The sequence below is a fragment of the Lacerta agilis genome, chromosome 17 (genome assembly GCF_009819535.1).
Source record: "Lacerta agilis isolate rLacAgi1 chromosome 17, rLacAgi1.pri, whole genome shotgun sequence".
Lineage (NCBI taxonomy): Eukaryota > Metazoa > Chordata > Lepidosauria > Squamata > Lacertidae > Lacerta > Lacerta agilis.
Genome location: NC_046328.1, coordinates 34,795,571 through 34,814,323, shown reverse-complemented (window position 1 = coordinate 34,814,323; position 18,753 = coordinate 34,795,571). Strand labels below are relative to the sequence as shown.

The 18,753-nt window shown below is 45.2% G+C and overlaps 1 protein-coding gene across 1 annotated transcript; it reads right to left on the bottom strand.

Annotated features, from left to right (window-relative positions):
- Positions 1–6,071: 6,071 nt before the first annotated feature.
- Positions 6,072–12,253, bottom strand: LOC117038956 (proline-rich protein 4-like). Its single transcript, XM_033135957.1, has 2 exons — positions 12,225–12,253; positions 6,072–6,997 (listed from the first exon to the last, which is right to left on the bottom strand). The coding sequence occupies exon 2, from the start codon at positions 6,973–6,975 to the stop codon at positions 6,166–6,168; it is 810 nt and encodes a 269-aa protein (XP_032991848.1). The 5' UTR covers positions 6,976–6,997; positions 12,225–12,253; the 3' UTR covers positions 6,072–6,165.
- Between the last annotated feature and the right edge of the window lie 6,500 nt (positions 12,254–18,753).

Sequence of the window (18,753 nt, the reverse complement as noted above, 5' to 3'; positions counted from 1 at the left end):
GCAATGAATTGTTGAGATGCATCAAGAGCAATTAGTGGTGGAGATAGAACTGATTGGAGGCCCTCGCGTGAGTGAAACATGTCCAGGACATCTCGGGACGATCATCCATGCTGGGGACGCTATGAGCCACACTCAGAAAGCAGAAATTCTCCCGTGCTACTGCATAAAGTCACCTGAGCAATGTAGTCACCATCAATTCACATGAAACATTCCCCACTTATACTGTTTCTATTTTCTGTTAACTTCACCCCCCCCCTTTAAAATTTAATACTCTGGGCATCTTCCAACATATAGAAAAGCATAATAAAACATTAAACAATTTCCCTATACAGGGCTGCCTTCAGATGGCTTGAGGGTCGGATAATTCCATGTTGTTGTTGTTGTTGTTCAGTCGTTCAGTTGTGTCCGACTCTTCGTGACCCCATGGACCAGAGCACGCCAGGCACCCCTATCCTCCACTGCCTCTCGCAGTTTGGCCAAACTCATGTTAGTAGCTTCGAGAACACTGTCCAACCATCTCATCCTCTGTCGTCCCCTTCTCCTTGTGCCCTCCATCTTTCCCAACATCAGGGTCTTTTCTAGGGAGTCTTCTCTTCTCATGAGGTGGCCAAAGTACTGGAGCCTCAACTTCAGGATCTGTCCTTCTAGTGAGCACTCAGGGCTGATTTCTTTGAGAATGGATAGGTTTGATCTTCTTGCAGTCCATGGGACTCTCAAGAGTCTCCTCCAGCACCATAATTCAAAAGCATCAATTCTACGGCGATCAGCCTCTTTTATGGTCCAGCTCTCACTTCCCAAGAAAACTCCATGGACAAAGACAACAGGATAATTCCATACTCTCCATCATTTCTCTGATGAAATTTGGGGTGTCCGAAGGAAAAGCAAAGCTACCAACATAAGTTTGACCAAACTGCAGGAGGCAGTGGAAGACAGGAGTGCCTGGCGTGCTCTGGTCCACGGGGTCATGAAGAGTCGGACACGACTAAACGACTAAACCACAACAAAGGAAAAGCAGGACATTCTAGGATCAAATCAGAAACTGTGACGGCTTCTGTAAATCTGGGACTGTTCCTGGAAAATAGGCACACTTGGTGTCAGGCGTGGAGAGTCCTCTCCTCCCTTCGGTGACTTCACAGACAAGAATTAACGAGCAGTTTATATTTGATAAAGGACTATAAAATATAAACTGCTTGTTAATTCTTGTCTGTGAAGTTATCAAAGGGACAGGAGGCCATTCCATGCCTGACAGCTTGGCTACTCTAAATCCTCCCCCTTCTGTCTCCAGCAGCACCCTGGGGACCAACGGAAAGTCCCCCCTCTCTGCATTCTTTATTCTCTAATACAGATGGACCTCCTAGTTCAGGGGTAGGCAACCTAGGGCCCATGGGCTGGATGCGGCCCAATCGCCTTCTCAATCCGGCCCACGGACAGACCGGGAATCAGCGTGTTTTTACTTGAGTAGAATGTGTGATTTTATTTAAAACTAGCTGACCCGGCCATGCATTGCTGTGGCTGATTTTGTGAAATTGAAGAAGTTCCCCTGTTCAAATTCCGTCTGCCCCTTCTCTTTCAATTACCCTCCCCCCCAACTGTTTTCAATTACCCTCTTTTCGGGGGGGAGGCCCTGATCAACTTCTGTCTGCCCCTTCTCTCCCCTCCCCCCGTTTTCAATTAGCCTCCCCCCCCGTTTTCCATTTTTTCAGCCCCCCCATTTTCAATTACCCTGTTTTCCGTTCCCCCGTTCAACTTCCATCTGTCCCTTCTCTCTCCCCCCCCCCGTTTTCAATTACCCTCATTGACCCCCACCCACATTTTAAATTAGCCTCTTTTCCGCCCCCCCCCCTTTCAGTTACCGGTTTGCGATCTCGCAAATGGCCAACGGAGCTCTGCCGGGGGAAGCTGTATTAGCTGCAGTACCAGTATAGCTGTTGCTAGAGGGTGATGTTTTGCCAGTGACATGTAATAGTGGTGCCAATGTTTAGCTTTTGTAGCTGCAGTACCAGTATAGCTGTCGCTAGAGGGCGATGTTTTGCTGGTGACATCTAATAGGTGCGTCAATTTCCCCCCTTTTATCCTTTATTTTAGATATGACAGGTGTGGATTTTTTGTAATTTAATTTTGCCATATCCTTCTCCAATGGGCATGGAACGCTGAGTCCTAATTGGATGCGATTCTGCCCAGCGGTTACGGAGCAAGTGTGTTACCAACAAACACGCAATGGGAACTCGAAAAATTAGAATATCGTGGAAAGGTTCATTTCTTTCAGTAATTCAACTTATAAGGTGAAACTAATATATGCAATAGACTCATGACATGCAAAGAGAGATATGCCAAGCCTTTATTTGTTATAATTGTGATGATTATGGCATACAGCTGATGAGAACCCCAAATTAACAATTTCAACTTTGGGGTTTTCATCAGCTGCACGCCATAATCATCACAATTATAACAAGCAAAGGCTTGACATATTTCGCTTTGCATGTCATGAGTCTATCTCACATATTAAACGCCAGTAGCCAATGAAAACAATTGTTTACATAAATGGACTTTTCCACGATATTCTAATTTTTCGAGTTTCACCTGTAGTCATAACATGCAGCAGACAACAAAGGAATGTGATGGCTGAGATATTCCCATGCTCCTCTACACAAGCCTTGAAGTGTTGAGCCAATGTTTTATGACTCATGTGGGGACCCAGGTCGCCCTATCTCTAAAGGACACACGGCTCCACATCTCCCACTCCTTCATTTAGGCGGCCTTTCTGGAATAAGTGCTCATTCTAGCAAGCTGTGTTGAACTCTTACAGATCTCTACTCTACAAAACTGCAGCAAAGGGGGAAACTTTCAGGGCATCACTCCTATTATTATTATTATTATTATTATTATTATTATTATTATTATTAAATTTATATACCGCCCTATACTGTAACCTGTGGGTTTCAGGGCAGTTCACAGAAATGATCACAACATATATAATCAGGATGAAAACAACAACCCAATAGCACCCTCCCCCCCGAAAAGAGCCACATTTCAAAAGGGTATAAGATGTTAAACAGATCAACCAAAGGCCTGGTTGAAAAGGAACTTTTTTTGCCTGGCACCTAAAGGTGTGTAATCAAGGTGCCAGGCGAACTTCCCTGGGGAGAGCATTCCACAGACGGGGAGCCACTGCAGAGAAGGCCCCGTTCTCTCGAGGAGTAGGTACATGAAGAAGAGCCTGAGAAGATGATCTTAGGGTCTGGGTAGGTTCATACGGAAAGAGGCGGTCCTTGAGGTATTACTGTCCTGAGCCATTTAATAATAATAATAATAATAATAATAATAATAATAATAATTTATTATTTGTACCCCGCCCATCTGGCCGGGTCTCCCCAGCCACTCTGGGCGGCTTCCACCAAACATTAAAATACATTTAAAATATCACAGTTTAAAAACTTCCCTAAACAGGGCTGCCTTCAGGTATTTCCTGAATGTCAGGTAGTTGTTTATTCCCTTGACTTCTGATGGGAGGGCGCCACTATTTAAGGCTTTATAGTTCAAAACCAGCACTTGGAATTGGGCCCGGAAACTGATCGGTAGCCAGTGCAGTCAGACCAGGATCGCTGCAATATGCACAAACCGTTTTGCTCCGGTGAGCAACCTGGCCATTGGATTCTGCACCAGCTGAAGTTTCTGAACCGTCTTCAGAGGCAGCCCTACGAATAACACATTGCAGTAATCTAATCTTGAAGTTACCAGAGCATAGACAACAACTCATTATAATGCAATTGTCTTCCAGAGCTTTTTCTAGCTCAGTTCATAATGTAAAACAATGGTGCGGAACCATATTTTTGAGGGCTGCATTCTCTTCTTGGAAACTTTCTGTTGACCACATGCCAGTGGTGGGCAGGGCAAAAGTGAGCAGAGCCGTGAATGTACATTGTACCTTTGTACAGTAGACTAGTATCTATCCACGCACCCATCCACCATCCAGGCAAGCAAGAGACATTGGACTCAGCTACATTAGTCAAAAAGCAGCGTTTTGAATGCATTATAAACATGAAACACCAGATGGCGCTGTAGAGCAAAACACTTTTCTATACGATTTTACATAGCGGTTTCCCCCCTTTTGATATAATGATTTAATTTCTGACTTATAGTGTGCTTTCACACACACACACACACACACACACACACCATGTGTAGACCCACCCATTGTTAGAATTCAAGGACACATTCCAGCGAGGCAAATACATTCAAGGCAGATGTGAAGTTTTGCTGGTGGGGGATGTAGGGGTGGGTTGTTTTAGGAGAGCGAGTATGGCTGGGGAGAGGGTGTGGCCTTTTGAGAGTCCTGAAAAGTGTTAGGTGTAAAAGGCGAAAGATTTATACGATCTGAGGAGAAGCCAGAGTAGGTTAAAGAATATTAGGAAATGATTTATAATGAGTTGAAAAGATTGTTTAAAACAACATTCCCAAAAGATCGGAGGCCTTTCTGTTATGAATAGACTGATGTTCCCAGGTGTCAGAAAATATATATATTTATGTATGCAACAAGGGTGACTTGAATTTTGTTAGCCCAAAGATGGAAAGTAAGGGAAGTCCCAAGTAAGAAAGATGACAACTCAAGATGATAGAATTTACAGAACTAGCAGGTTTAACATATAGAATAAGAGAGCAAGGAGTGTATTTATTTAAAGAGGAGTGGAAAATCTTTGCTGAGTATTTGGAAAACAACTGTGTACAGTTGAAGACACTGGCAGCATTAAGATAAACTCAACAGCGTGCTTAATATTTGAATGATGTAAACTGGAGAACTGACTAGAATGGTTACAGTAAAATATGCAGGAATGATAAGCAAGTTAAATGAACCATGGAAGGAGAAGGGGGAAGTCATTGGGTATATGGTATTATGTAAAATGTTTATTTTGAGATGTACAATTTAAAAACTTAATAAAATCTATTTTTTAAAAAAATAAGGAGAGAATTGTTAGGAGTTTCCTCTTATTTTCCTTGCAGAGTTACACCTCGCAGAGTGGTTTAACATTCAATTCTAATAAAATAACTTTGTAAGAAATTTTATTAGAATGGGGGGGTACAGAGAGTACTATCAGATACCTTTTTTAATCCAAACTGAAACGTTAATCTAAATAAAAACATAAACCAAAATTGGAGAGAAATGAAGGAGCCAGGAGAGATGGATTTTTGGGGGGGAGAAATGCTTTTATTTTGTTGCATGTATACTTGTTCAAAAGGACGAGGATAGTAACAGTAAATTAAATGAGTCCACACAAAAGATCTCATATAAATATCAACACCAATAACGTATCTCCAATAAATATCAGCTTTCAGCAAAGCACAGCAAATGTTAACACTTCCCATAAGCAAGAATGCGTTATTTCGTAAAGACTACGGAACCCATGCTTCAGTGTACGGAGTAGCTTATGCACTATGAGTCCCAGTGGCATGCGGTGAAATTTTTTCATAGGGAAGCAAGGCCAGCTTGCAAGTGTGATGGTGTGTGTGTGTGTGTGTGTGTGTGTGCGTGTGTGTGTGTTGTGTGTGTTGTGTGTGTGACGTCACATGTGTGATCATTGCACCTCCCTCCCTGCCTGGGTTCTGGGAAGGAGGCAACAGGCCTCTGACATGATGCTGGAGCCCTGCTGCCTCCTTCCCAAAGTTGGGTGGTTTTTGGGAAGGTGGTGGGAGGGCTCTTGGACCCTTTAGGGGAGTGGTCTAGTCTCCCTAGTCCACGGACCGCATGCCACGGATGAGTCCCATACTTCAGTGCGGCCTTCAGCAAATGCCACCAGACTGGTTCAATCTCAGTGGGTCAAAGCCACATTAAATCGAAAGGTCTTCTCAAATTTCTGATAGAGCGCTGGGCTTGAAAGCAGCCGAATTCTCCAGGAAAGTGGAGTTGGGTCAAGCAAAACGATCAATTTCTTAAGATGCAGCTATATGCACAGGAAACATTAGCAGTAATTTGGCCTTACACATGGGCAGCAAATGAATAACCATTATTGGGAAGCACACGGAACATTGTGTGCTGAATTTAAACCGCCGGGAATTAACCACAAAGGGCACAGGTGTCGTGGGGACCACAAGAAGGAAGGAAAGGAACAACATTTCTAGACGGATGACAAATGTCCTCGTGAGCCCGTTTGCCTTTATCTATATCCGTAGCTACTTCTTCAGAAGATGTGGTGGAGCTTGGCAGACTTGCTGTATTTGGCAGATCTCGGGCTCTCGAACCGGTGTGTAGGTCTGCTGAGGCGGTGGGCAGTATGTCTGGACTGGAGGGCAGTACTGTTGGACTGGAGGGCAGTACCGTTGGACGGGAGGGCAGTACTTCTGCTTGGGTGGGTAGCATTTCTGAACCGGAGGGCAGCACTGTTGCACAGGAGGGCAATATTTTTGCTGGGGCGGGCAGCAATTTTGGACTGGAGGGCAGTACTTTTGGGCCGGGGGACAATATTTCTGCTGGGGCGGGCAGTACTGTTGGACTGGAGGGCAGTACTTTTGGGCCGGGGGACAATATTTCTGCTGGGGTGGGCAGCATTTTTGGACTGGAGGGCAGTACTTTTGGGCCGGGGGGCAATATTTCTGCTGGGGTGGGCAGTACTGTTGGACTGGAGGGCAGTACTTTTGGGCCGGAGGACAATATTTCTGCTGAGGCGGGCAGCATTTTTGGACTGGAGGGCAGTACTTTTGGGCCGGGGGACAATATTTCTGCTGGGGTGGGCAGTATTTTTGTACAGGAGGGCAGTACTTTTGGGCAGGAGGACAGTACTTTTGGACGGGAGGGCAATACTGTTGTGCAGGAGGACAGTATTGCTGCGATGATGTGCCACAGCAGTCCACCACAGAGCTTGAGCTCATAGAGTGATAGGGGTCACATGATGCTCCCGATGGAGCAGACAATGGCTCGGAACACACTGATGCGCCATAGTCATCACAGGAATCTTGACCATCTCTATTCTGGGGAGGATACATCTCCTGGGAGTATGGACTAGACCTGGAAAAATGTGCAAGAATTGTTATTATTATTATTATCATTACAACTACTGCCACCGTTCTGTTGAAGGGGACAATTCCCTGTTGCTAATTATTCCCTGTTGCTAATTCCCTGTTGTGAAATGCCTTTTAATGCTTTTAATGCTTTCTAGCCTGTTTAAATGCATATATTTTGCAGCACTGTGTATTCATAATTCTGTATTGCTTTTACAAGCCTCTGTAAAGAAGAACAGTTTAAATTGACATGAGGAAAAGGGCCTCTTGCTTGGCGGTCGGCCAGAATCGGCCGACTCGGCCAAGGTTAAAAGATAAGTGCTGTGTCTGGGCGAAACAAAGGAGTCTTGAATTGTCTATTAATAGAAAATAGCACCCGGCCTGTACAAGAGAGGGGGAAGAGGCCCTTTGAAGCCGGAATGTGTCTATTTAATATTAAGCCTTATGAGTTAGCCTTATTAATCGTATTATAAGCATCAAGCTTGTTAGAGTATTTTATGTACCTTTGCTACTATTGCTTTATTGATTTATACCTTTGTATTCTAAAGCCTAATGCAATAATTTTATTGCCAGTTAATTGAAGTTATGCTTTCTTTGTTGATTGGCAGTCACAGGTGTTATGAATAGACTCAATCTTCAATAGACAATAGGGATCTGTGTGCTCACTAGCTAGGTTCTATGTTGCTATCTTGTAGGAAGCTTGCCAAGAACAAACTCCCTTTACATTCTCAGACAGGAGGGTGGGCTCTGGGAGGCTGGATAAGTTTCGATTTTCGATTTCCTGGAAGTCACCTGATTTCCTGTAAAACACATGTCCTAATTATGAATTAAGTTTTGAATTCCTATTGTCATGTATAAAAGGAATGCACGCTAGTCTCTCAGCGTGCAGTCTGGCAAATTATTCCCCTGCACCTTTTGCTTTGCTTTTGCTTTGCATATGCAATTCAAAATAAACCTGTTGTATCCTGCATGGTGTTTGCCTCTTTGTGTTCATGCTCCTGCACTCAAGAGCCCAGAACGGTCTTACACTGTTGTTGTTGGTCTTGGAAATATACCTTCACTATAAGTTTCAGAGCTGATTACAAAAGCAAATGAAACATCTGATACACAATCTTTAAAGCACAGATTAAAACAGGGGTAGGCAACCTTCTCAATCCGGCCTGCAGACGGTCCGGGAATCAGCATGTTTTTACATGCATAGAATGTGTCCTTTTATTTAAAATGCATCTCTGGGTTATTTGTGGGGCATAGGAATTCGTTCATTCCCCCCCCCCCCCAAAAAAAAAAATATAGTCACGGCTGAAAAAGGTTGCTGACCCCTTGGCGGCCGCGCCGCCCGGCCACATCGCCGTCGCCATCTCTCTTCCTCCTCCTCCCCCTCGTCCGCCTCGCTGTCCTCCTTTCCCAGCATAGAACATGAGAACAGCATTCACACACCCTGCAAGTGCTCCTATTTTCCAGGGACAGTCCTGGATTTAGAAAAGCTGCCCCGGTTTCTGATTTGATCCCAGAATGTCCTGCTTTGCCTTAGCACGTCCCTATTTTCCTCAGAGAAATGTTGGAGGGTATGGAGTTATGCGACCCCTGAGCCATCTGAAGACAGCCATATGTAGGGAAGGTTTTCAATGTTTAATGCTTTATTACGTTTTAATATAGCTTGAAAGCTGCCCAGAGTGGCTGGGGCAACCCAGTCAGATATAAATAGTAAAATCATTGTTATTATTATTATTATGGAATAGGATGTCCCTATTTTCATCAGAGAAATGTTGGAGGGTATGCATTCATGGTACAAAGGACTCCTGAAATAAAACTATTTTAATCTGCCATCTGAAGCTGAGCAAAGGATGTTTCCTTCCTGGTTTCTAACAGGAGGGGATTGGACCCACAGCACTGAAGGCACAACTCCTCACTGACGTGAGACATGCTTCTGATTTAAGCTATTTGCAAACGGCTTAATTAAGCAGTGTACATCAAACTGAAAATGCATGCAATGGATAAGATCAATCAAACTTATTAATAAAAGCAGAAAATGTCCTTAGAAGGCTTACTGAAATCGGAAAGTCTTTTCCCAAAAGCACTAAGAAATTGTAGTGCTCTTGGAAAAAGTCTTTCCGGCACTTATTGGGGAAAAGGGGTTTTGCACCCCTTTTCATCTGCTTCATCTGTCAATACATTGTTCAACCCAGTGCTTTTTTTGTCCCCCCAAAAATAATAATGTTTAGGGGTACTCTCATTTTGACTCAAGGAAATCGCCATTTTATAGTTTGAATCGGGAAAAGTAAATACAGCAAATGGACAAAAGTACAAAGATTCACAAAATGTTTAGGGGTATGCGTACACCAGGAAAAAAAAGCACTGGTTCCACCAACACAGTGAAGGATTCGGGAGCAAAGTTCTTGCTTTAACATCAAGAGTGGGGTGTCTCAGGCCCGGAGTGGAGGCAATGCAGACCTCTAAAATCAGAGGTTTCTACACAGAAACACACATACCCATGTCCCCATCCTTCATCTAGGCAAGCAAGAAGCATTTTTCAGCCTGACGGCAAGTTCAAGCTTAGGAACACTACTCAACGAAGGCATGCAGGAGAGCTGTTGAGTTGAGGGTGGGTGGGTGGCCCAGAGAGAGTTTCAAGGGCCACACAGAGAAACCTGTGGGTCTACTTCCTCCTCCTCTAGGACTGACGTTCCCCATTCTTAATGCAAAGGAAGTTCTTTTCCCCTGGATCCTTCACCTTTTTCAGTGGAACAGCGTAAAACCAACCGTCTGGAGCAGCTAGAACAGGTTGGGGCGCAGAGTTTCCCATTAAGCACCTGAACAAGCTGTAGTGCTCCCACAGTAATAAACCAGTCCATTATTATATTGTTGCACAAGCTATTAGCAGGAAGGAGTGGAGGATGCACCAAGCTCGGCAAAATTCCTTCAGAGAATACCATATTTGCCTGAATGTAAGCCGCATTTTTCTCCCCAAGTTCCGACCATGAAAGGTTGAAGTGCGGCTTATATTCGGGCCAATACGGTATATTTGGCCAAAAATGTATCCATCTGGCTCAAGCAATTGAGTCAAAACTAGTGCTGAGTGAAGCTCTGCGTTACTTCTGGGTTTCTCATGTTCCCCAATTTATGCTCAGCTCTGCGATTTGCACACCAGTTTGCAATTATGATTATGATTGCTAGGCCTCATGAAAATTCACCTGAATTTTATTACAAATACAGGGTGCTGTTTCGCCAGGGCGTTCCCTGCAAGGGACATGATGGCAAAGCAGAGCCCTGCAGCCAGCAGGATTGAATCTTGTGGTCATCACAAGATTTGGCCGTATTGTTGTCACTGCTGCTATTATTATTATTATTATTATTATTATTATTATTATTATTATTATTTAAATCTTTTGTACCCTGTTCTTCAGCCAAAAATGTTCCCAGAGCAGCTTACATACAATCAAAACAAGACAGTCCCTACCCGCAGAATTACCATCTAAACAAAAAATAAAAAACAAAACACAGCACACAAGGGAAAGGGGACTGGGAGGGAAGAGGAAAACAAAACTCAGAAACCAGTTTCTAAACAGTTGCTCCTGTAATGACCAAATGCCAGCACAGTTCAGAGGGAGGAAGTGCCTGATGGAGCTGGGCCTTCAGCAAAGCTGATGAAATGAGCCCTGCTTCCTATCTCTCCTTCTGAGGCAGCCTAATGGAATGTCCCCAGGTGATAGCTGAGAGGAGAGGAGAAGGCCTGTTGGATCCGGCCTGTCACAGAAGAACTGATGGAATGAGATCTGCTTCCCAGCTCTCCCACTGCACAGCCCTACCAATTCCATTTCACAAAATTCAGAACACCAATACTCTTCACTCCATGCCACCCAACGAATGACACACTTGAAAAGGAATTTCAACCCAGGTCTTTCCTCGGCTGGAACCCAACAATCTCAGGGAGCCTGCTCCCTCCCTTAAACCATGTAGTCCTTACCTAGCAAGATGCCTTATAGGTAAAGTAAAGGTAAAGGGACCCCTGACCATTAGGTCCAGTCGTGTCCGACTCTGGGGTTGCAGCGCTCATCTCATGTTACTGGCCATGGGAGCCGGCATACAGCTTCCGGGTCATGTGGCCAGCTTGACTAAGCCGCTTCTGGCGAACCAGAGCAGCGCACGGAAACACCGTTTACCTTCCCACCTGGAGTGGCCGGTACCTATTATCTATTTGCACTTTGACGTGCTTTCGAACTGCTAGGTTGGCAGAAGCTGGGACTGAGCAACGGGAGCTCACCCCGTCAAGGGGATTTGAACTGCCGACCTTCTGATCGGCAAGCCCTAGGCTCTGTGGTTTAACCCACAGTGCCACCCGCGTCCCTCAAGATGCCTTATACTCGGTGCTATTTTTCTAGAAAAAGAGGTGCCAGAGCTCTCAATGAATGAAGTTATCTTCTATTGGCAACGACGCCCACCTGAGAGTGGCCGGAACTGAGTTCCGGCGAGTTCCAGCTGAAAAAAAGTCTTGCTTATTCTGAGTCAAACCTTTGGTCTATCTATCTAGCGAAGGATTGCCCACACTGATTGGCAGAAGCTCTCTAGGATTTGTAAATCATTTTTAGATGCTTTAAACTAAAAATGACAATGGGCCGGACCTGGAACCTTCCACATGAAAATCTCTAGAGCTGAGTCCTAAAATAAGATTCCGGCCCTCAAGCATTCTAAGGAAAGGTCTGGTTTAAATAGGAACACAGGAAGTTGCCTTATACCAGATAGCTACAGTGAGTGGCTTTTGGACAGAAGTTTTCCACAGACTTTCCTGAAAGCACTGGGGATTCAACCTGGGAGCTTCTGTGGGAAAAGCTGACCCTCTGTCGCTGAATTGTGGCCTTTTCTCATTGGGAGCCCTAAGTAACTTCCTATGGTCCTGTGGTGGGAGAATGGCTGATGCTGCCCAACACCTCTTGTGAAGACTTCCAGGCAGCATTGCTGCCTTCAGCTGTGGAAACACAGCATGGTCATCATGGCTGATAGCCATCAATAGCCCTTCCTCCATCAATTTGTCTAATCTTCTTTCAAAATCATCTCGGTTTGGGGCCATCACTGCCCCTTGTGAGAGCGAGTTTCATAGTTCAACCATGCACTGCATCATTCCTTGAATTCAACATGTCTGTGCCGAACAAAGCACTCGGTTGACTACATCCCAGGTGTCTTTTTAAAAAAGTATTCCACCCGAGGATGTCAGTGACATAGCCTTGAATCTGACTTACCCAACAGGCTGGTAATCGTCTGTGGAGGAGATCTGCAGTTATGATAGTCAACAGTGCCAAGACGAGGGCCTTTTATACGGTTCTGGAATCGCCCTCTTATGATTGGGCTCTTCATTTCCTGCATCAGTTCTAAAGGAGAGAAGACAGAATGAATTCAGAATCTCCCGGTCACCCTTCTGGACGCATGGCTTTTGACTTTGTCACCTTCATTTTTCTCTTATGCCTTGCCAGCTTGCTCGTTTGCAAGTTGATCAGCCGGAGGCAATTAGGACATCTTCCCACCTGCCTTGGGTGAAGCTACCAATAAGAAAGAACATGGATGATGAAAGAAGGATGCCTAAGGGAGTGTCACCTGTGGCAGAGATGTGATTAGGCAAAACAGACTTGTGGTTCTCAGCCTCGTGACGGCAGCAGAACAGAAATGTATGAGCATGATGGACAAAGCTGATTGGAACGCATTGCAAATGCAGTTACGATGGACTTCATGTTGGACATGGTCATGCTCACAAGCGTGGCGCATGCCACATTGCAGATCGCATGCCACATGGACGTTCTGCAAGAGCAGAAGGCATCTCATGTTATATCAAGAACCACTCTATGCCCCAGAAAATAGTTTCTGGGCTCCAGAATGGGGGAATTATGACACCCATCCTGAGACCCTCTAGTGGGTGCCGCTCACGTTCCACAGGGATGGACAATTCAGGACATACACCCGGAAAGACTTCCCGGTTAAATCATGGAGTTCTCTCCAATCCAACAAGATGTAGGGATGGCCACAAACTTGGGAGACTTTAAAAGAGGATTAGACAAAGTCATGGAAGATAAAGGGGTTGATGGTCGACAGTCATGATGGCCATGTTCCTCTGAATACCAGTTTCGAGGAATGAGAAGCTGGGAGCGTGCTTTTGAGCTCAGGTTCTGCTTGTGAGCTTCTCATAGGCATCTGGTTACCCATTCCAGTAGGCAGCCTCTTGTATTCTTTTGTTACCCCCCCCCCCTTAACTCACAAAGCGAGTTCTCTTTCATGGAGAGCACGTGTTGCGGTGGGGGCCAACAACCCCATCTTCCCATTCTTGGTAACATGGTTGTAATAGTAGAGTCCTTTAAGTTCCTGGGCTCCATAATTTCTTATAACTTAAATTGGTCAAGCAACATCAATAGTATTATTAAAAAGGTCCACCAGAGGCTGTATTTCCTGCGTCAACTAAGGAAATTTAAATTGTCCCAGGAAGTGTTGATTCAATTCTACAGAGGCATCATTGAAACTGTTCTCTGTAATTCTATAACAGCTTGGTACGGTACAGCCTCTAAGAGAGACAAGAAAAAGCTCCAACGAGCTGTAAGAATTGCAGAAAGGGTAATTGGTGTTAGCTTGCCTTCAATAGAGACAATTTATGCTACCCGAGTAAGGAAGAGAGCAGAGAGAATTGTAGCAGATCCTTTACATCCCGGTCATCATCTGCTTGATTTACTTCCATCTGGACGTCGCTACAGGACTTCATATACAAAATCGGCCAGGCACAAGAATAGTTTTTTCCCTTGTGCCATTAAATTGTTAAATTCGTAGTTGTATAGCTTAAGGGGAGGTAAAATATGGGTGGGGTTTCTTTGCTTCTTTGTATTGTGAGAGGAACAGTGTCTGTATGTTTACATTGCAATGTAGCCGAAACAAATTCCAAGTATGTTGGAAAATGTACTTGGCCAATAATAAATTATTCCTATTCCTAGTCCTAGTCCTATTCCTATTCCTATTCCTATTCCTATTCCTATTCCTATTCCTATTCCTATTCCTATTCCCTAGGCCTTGTGTGTCCATGACCCAACAGCATGTAAGCCGATGGCTCTGTAAAGCTCATTTCAGTGAGTGGAGGGCAGAGATCTTGCTGCCAACAGCTAGGGTGGCTTCAAACACCTGTTTCCTCCAAGTGGGCCTTTCTTTTTTTCTTTTTCTTTTATCTTCATCAAGATTATTGGATTTGGGGGGTGGAAAACTGAGAAGGTTCTAGTTCTTCTTTTGCAAAATTTTCATGTCTGTTGTCTGGACCATTTATATAATGTTTGAAAAGATGCAGTTGTCATGTTATTCTTGTGTTATCGGTATGTTTCTGAGTGCAGTCCCGAGTGTCGGTGCTGACATTTAAAGCCCTAACTGTCTTCAGCCCTGTATACCTGAAGACGCGTCTCCACCCATATCGTTCAGCCCATACACCAAGGTACACCTCTGAGGGTCTTCTAGAGCAGGAGTAAGCAAACTTTTTCAGCAGGGGGCCACTGTCCACTGTCCCTCAGACCTTGTGGGGGGCTGGACTATATTTTGGAAAAAAACAATGAACGAATTTCTATGTCCCACAAATAACCCAGAGATGCATTTTAAATAAAAACACACATTCTACTCATGTAAAAACACCAGTCAGGCCCCACAAATAACCCAGAGATGCATTTTAAATAAAAACACACATTCTACTAATGTAAAAACACCAGGCAGGACCCACAAATAACCCAGAGATGCATTTTAAATAAAAGGACACATTCTAATGTAAAAACACCAGGCAGGACCCACAAATAACCCAGAGATGCATTTTAAATAAAAGGACACATTCTACTCATGTAAAAACACGCTGATTGCCGGACCGTCCGCGGGCCGCATTTAGAAGGCGATTGGGCCACATCTGGCTCACAGGCCTTAGGTTGCCTACCCCTGGTATAAAGTGTGTGGTTATGTATACATGTTTGATTCATAAATGTGACTTCTCCTATTACAGAATTGCAAGGAGGGATTTATATATGTGAAGAACACATACAGAGAACCACGGTTTAGTGGTTAGCCTCTAAATTTGCTATCCATCGTGACAGGTGTCGAATATGTAACCGTCATTGACCTATTGACTAACAGGAGCAATGAAGAGAGGCAGCAAATTGCTGAAGAGTTCCTGGATTTCACGAAACAGGCGAGGATGGGAAGGAGCAAACCCGGGCCTTAGTTTGGGGACCCCTGTTCTAGAGGTTCCCTCACTGTGAGGTGAGGTTACAGGGAACCAGGCAGAGGGCCTTCTCAGCAGTGGTGTCCCCCCTGTGGAATGCCCTCCCATCAGATGTCAAGGGGATAAATAACTATACAACTTTTAGAAGACATCTGAAGGCAGCCCTGTATCAGGAGGTTTTTAATGTTTGATGTTTTATTATGTTTTCATATGTGTTGGAAGCCACCCAAAGTGGCTGGGGCAACCCAGTCCAATGGACAGGGTATAAATAATAAAATCATCGCCATCACCATACTTGACTACAAGTCCCATCATCCCTGCCCATTGACTATACTTCTCAGCACCTGTGCTAAGGGTTGAAAGACTGGAAGAGCGTAGTGTTTACATTTTGTTTGCCAAACAGGAGGCGTGTATGACACTGGGAGGAGGAGAACAGGAAAAAAGAACGAAGAAGAATTAGCTGAGACCGCAGAAGAGAAGGTGAGAGCTCAGAGGCGTGATTTCAAGGATTGTGGCTTACCGCCTGACATTGCAGCAGGGTGACTCATGTGAATTAGGGTTAATTATAGGGCACTTTGCTGTATAAGCCCTGGAATCCTCCTTTGCATAAAGAGAAAGGTAATCCCCAGGATTTTGAACATGGTGCCTGCTTAAATCGCTTAGCAAGAAGATGCTCTGCGTAGTCTGTCATTACTGGGTAGCACTGCAGGAATGCAGAACGTGATAAGAGAAATAAGCATAAGAAGTGCCTTCCTGGGTCCAGCTCTCCCAGCATCCTGCTTCCAACAGGGGACAGACAGAGAGCTTCAGGAAGCATACACCCAAGGCATGGAGACTATCACCCTTCCTTGTTGCTTTGCCCCAGGCATCTTGCCCTGTGTGTTCATGCAGTGGCGTAGGAAGGGCGGGGCGTAGGGGGCGCTTCGCCCCGGTTTCCAGGGGAGGTGGTGACACTCCCCCGCCCCTCCCCTGCCGCCTGGCACCCTGTCCGGATGGGGCAGCCCTACGACCCGCCGCTCGCTCGCTGGCTCGCAGCAGTGCCAGCCGGATCCACTATGCATGCCCGGAAATTTCAAAGTCTGTTCTTCTCCGGTTTATCTCATTTTCTTTTATTGTCCTTTGCTTTGATAGAATGTGAAGACGGAGTGATAGTTAAACCACTCTGAGAACTGCAGCTCTTTGAGCGGAATAGGGGTCTCTGAGCAACTCATGCCACCCTTAACACTTCTCAGGATGTTTTTTTTTTTGGGGGGGGGGGTGGACCGTGACTGTTTAAAGAAGTGTCATAGGGCGTCAGCTAGACTGACTGTGACACAGGTATGCAAGGATGCTTCGGTTATTAATGTGAGCTGTTGGCATACAAAAGCTTTGTTCTTTGCTGTCTCAGAAAAATAAACCAATCACCTTATCATACCGTTCAATTGCCCCCCAAATACTGGGATCGCCACAAAAGCCCATAAATAATCACGGCTTCTCACTTTGTCACACAAAGTCCTGAATTCCCAAGGGCCGTTCCCTTCAGTACAGCATTTCAATGTGTTCCTTGTGGTTCAGAACCATGTGTCCCTCTCACATATTTCCTAGATCTATGCCTCACCCTGCCCCAAAATGGCGCCACTTCCTGTTTTTATGAAAACAAGATCTGGGCCACTTGAATGCCCCCCAAGAAAGTTTTTCACTGATTCCCCACTCCCCAGTAAAGAAACCAGTGGGTGGGGAAGTGAAGGGGGTGGGGTCTGTCTGTGAGCCCACTGTCATGGCTGTGAGGGGTGCTGAGGGGTCATGGGCAATGAAGAGTGGCCATTATGGTAACTTGGCTCTGGCTTCTGGCTCTGGGGAGGGGGTGCAGGGATGGGGGGGGTGTGACGATGATACTGAAGTTTTAATTTGAGGAATGTTGGAGGGTATGCCTTATGCTTTTGAAGTGGACTGTGAAACCAACAGACTTTGCTGCCCTTGTCCCAGTCAAGGATGACTTTATTTGGCAATACCTATGACATATACCAAGGGACGTGGGTGGCGCTCTGGGTTAAACCACAGAGCCTAGGGCTTGCTGATCAGAAGGTCAGCGGTTCGATGGGGTCACAGTGATGGGGTGAGCTCTCGTTGCTCAGTCCCTGCTCCTGCCCACCTAGCAGTTCGAAAGCACGTCAAAAGTGCAAGTAGATAAATAGGTACCGCTCCAGGTGGGAAGGTAAACAGCGTTTCCGTGCGCTGCTCTGGTTCGCCAGAAGCGGCTTTGTCATGCTGGCCACATGACCCGGAAGCTGTACGCCGGCTCCCTCAGCCAGTAAAGCGAGATGAGCGCCACAAACCCCAGAGTTGGACATGACTGGACCTAATGGTCAGGGGTCCCTTTACCTTTACCTTTATGACATATACCAGTAACTTTGTTGGACTGTTTGGTCTAAACCAGGCTTCCTCAAACTCGGCCCTCCAGATGTTTTGAGACTACAATTCCCATCATCCCTGACCACTGGTCCTGCTAGCTAGGGATCATGGGAGTTGTTGGCCAAAAACATCTGGAGTGCTGTGTTTAAGGAAGCCTAGTCTAAACCTTGCCTCCTTCACCTGTCCCTGTTTAATATGACAACGTTTCTCCTCTTCATGTATTGCCTTATGCCTATCTCCTACTCTGCTTTATACTTACTTAAGTTTTCCATAAAATCATCCAGGTGACTGTTTCCTCACTCTTTCCTTCAGAATGTTTACTATAACTGTAATATGATATATTACCATTGTTGTCCTTCTAAGGTTTTAAGTGCTTAAATGTATATGGTTGCAAGACCTCCAGGTTGGATCTGAAGTCTCCTGGTTTGCCTGGCCCTCTCCAGGCGGCAATTCGAGGGCTTGAAACTCCAGGTGAGTGAGAGTGCCTTTGATAATAATAAACGGACAAAACAAAACAATAAAAAAAATGATTAAGAAGACTGCATGCCGCTTGCAAGATTCAGCCCAGAAGGAGCTGGCTGCAAATTATAGCATAGATATTCTGGCAGGGTGTGTTTGTGTGTCTGCCTTCTTCTGCTCCCCTCTTCCAATTAACCTCCGTCTCCAAGGCCTGCCCCTGTGACATCACCAGAGGGAGCCCCTGTGTCTTAGTTTGGGGCCCTGAAATCTCAGAGTCTGGCATGCTCCTCACATGGCACCCCTAATGGTTTACCAACCACAATGTACTGCTAAACGTACCATAATTAGGGTTGCCATATTCCCAAAGGTAAAAATCTGGACAAAGCTGTTGGATTTTTACAGCGTTTTTTCTTTGTTGCCATACGTCCGGGTTTTCCATAATAGGGTTGCCTTCTAGTGGTTTGAGAGAGGGAAGAGTAGGAAATTCCCCCAGAAAGGTCTGTGCAGACCTATTCAAGATTGAGATCAGGATGAAAATGCAAGCAAAGGATGGAGGAGGGTGACCTTTTTATACAGCTCAGAGGTTAAATTTCCCGGAAACAAGGAAGAATGTCTGTGGTTTTCAGGACTGCCTTCCTGGGTGTTCCATAGTGACACTCACTCCAGTGACAGATTTTTGGCCTGCAGGGAAACAGTTT

Coding starts and splice junctions, on each gene's coding strand:
- LOC117038956 (XM_033135957.1), bottom strand. CDS start 6,975: ATGTATCCTCCCCAGAATAGAGATGGTCAAGATTCCTGTGATGACTAT.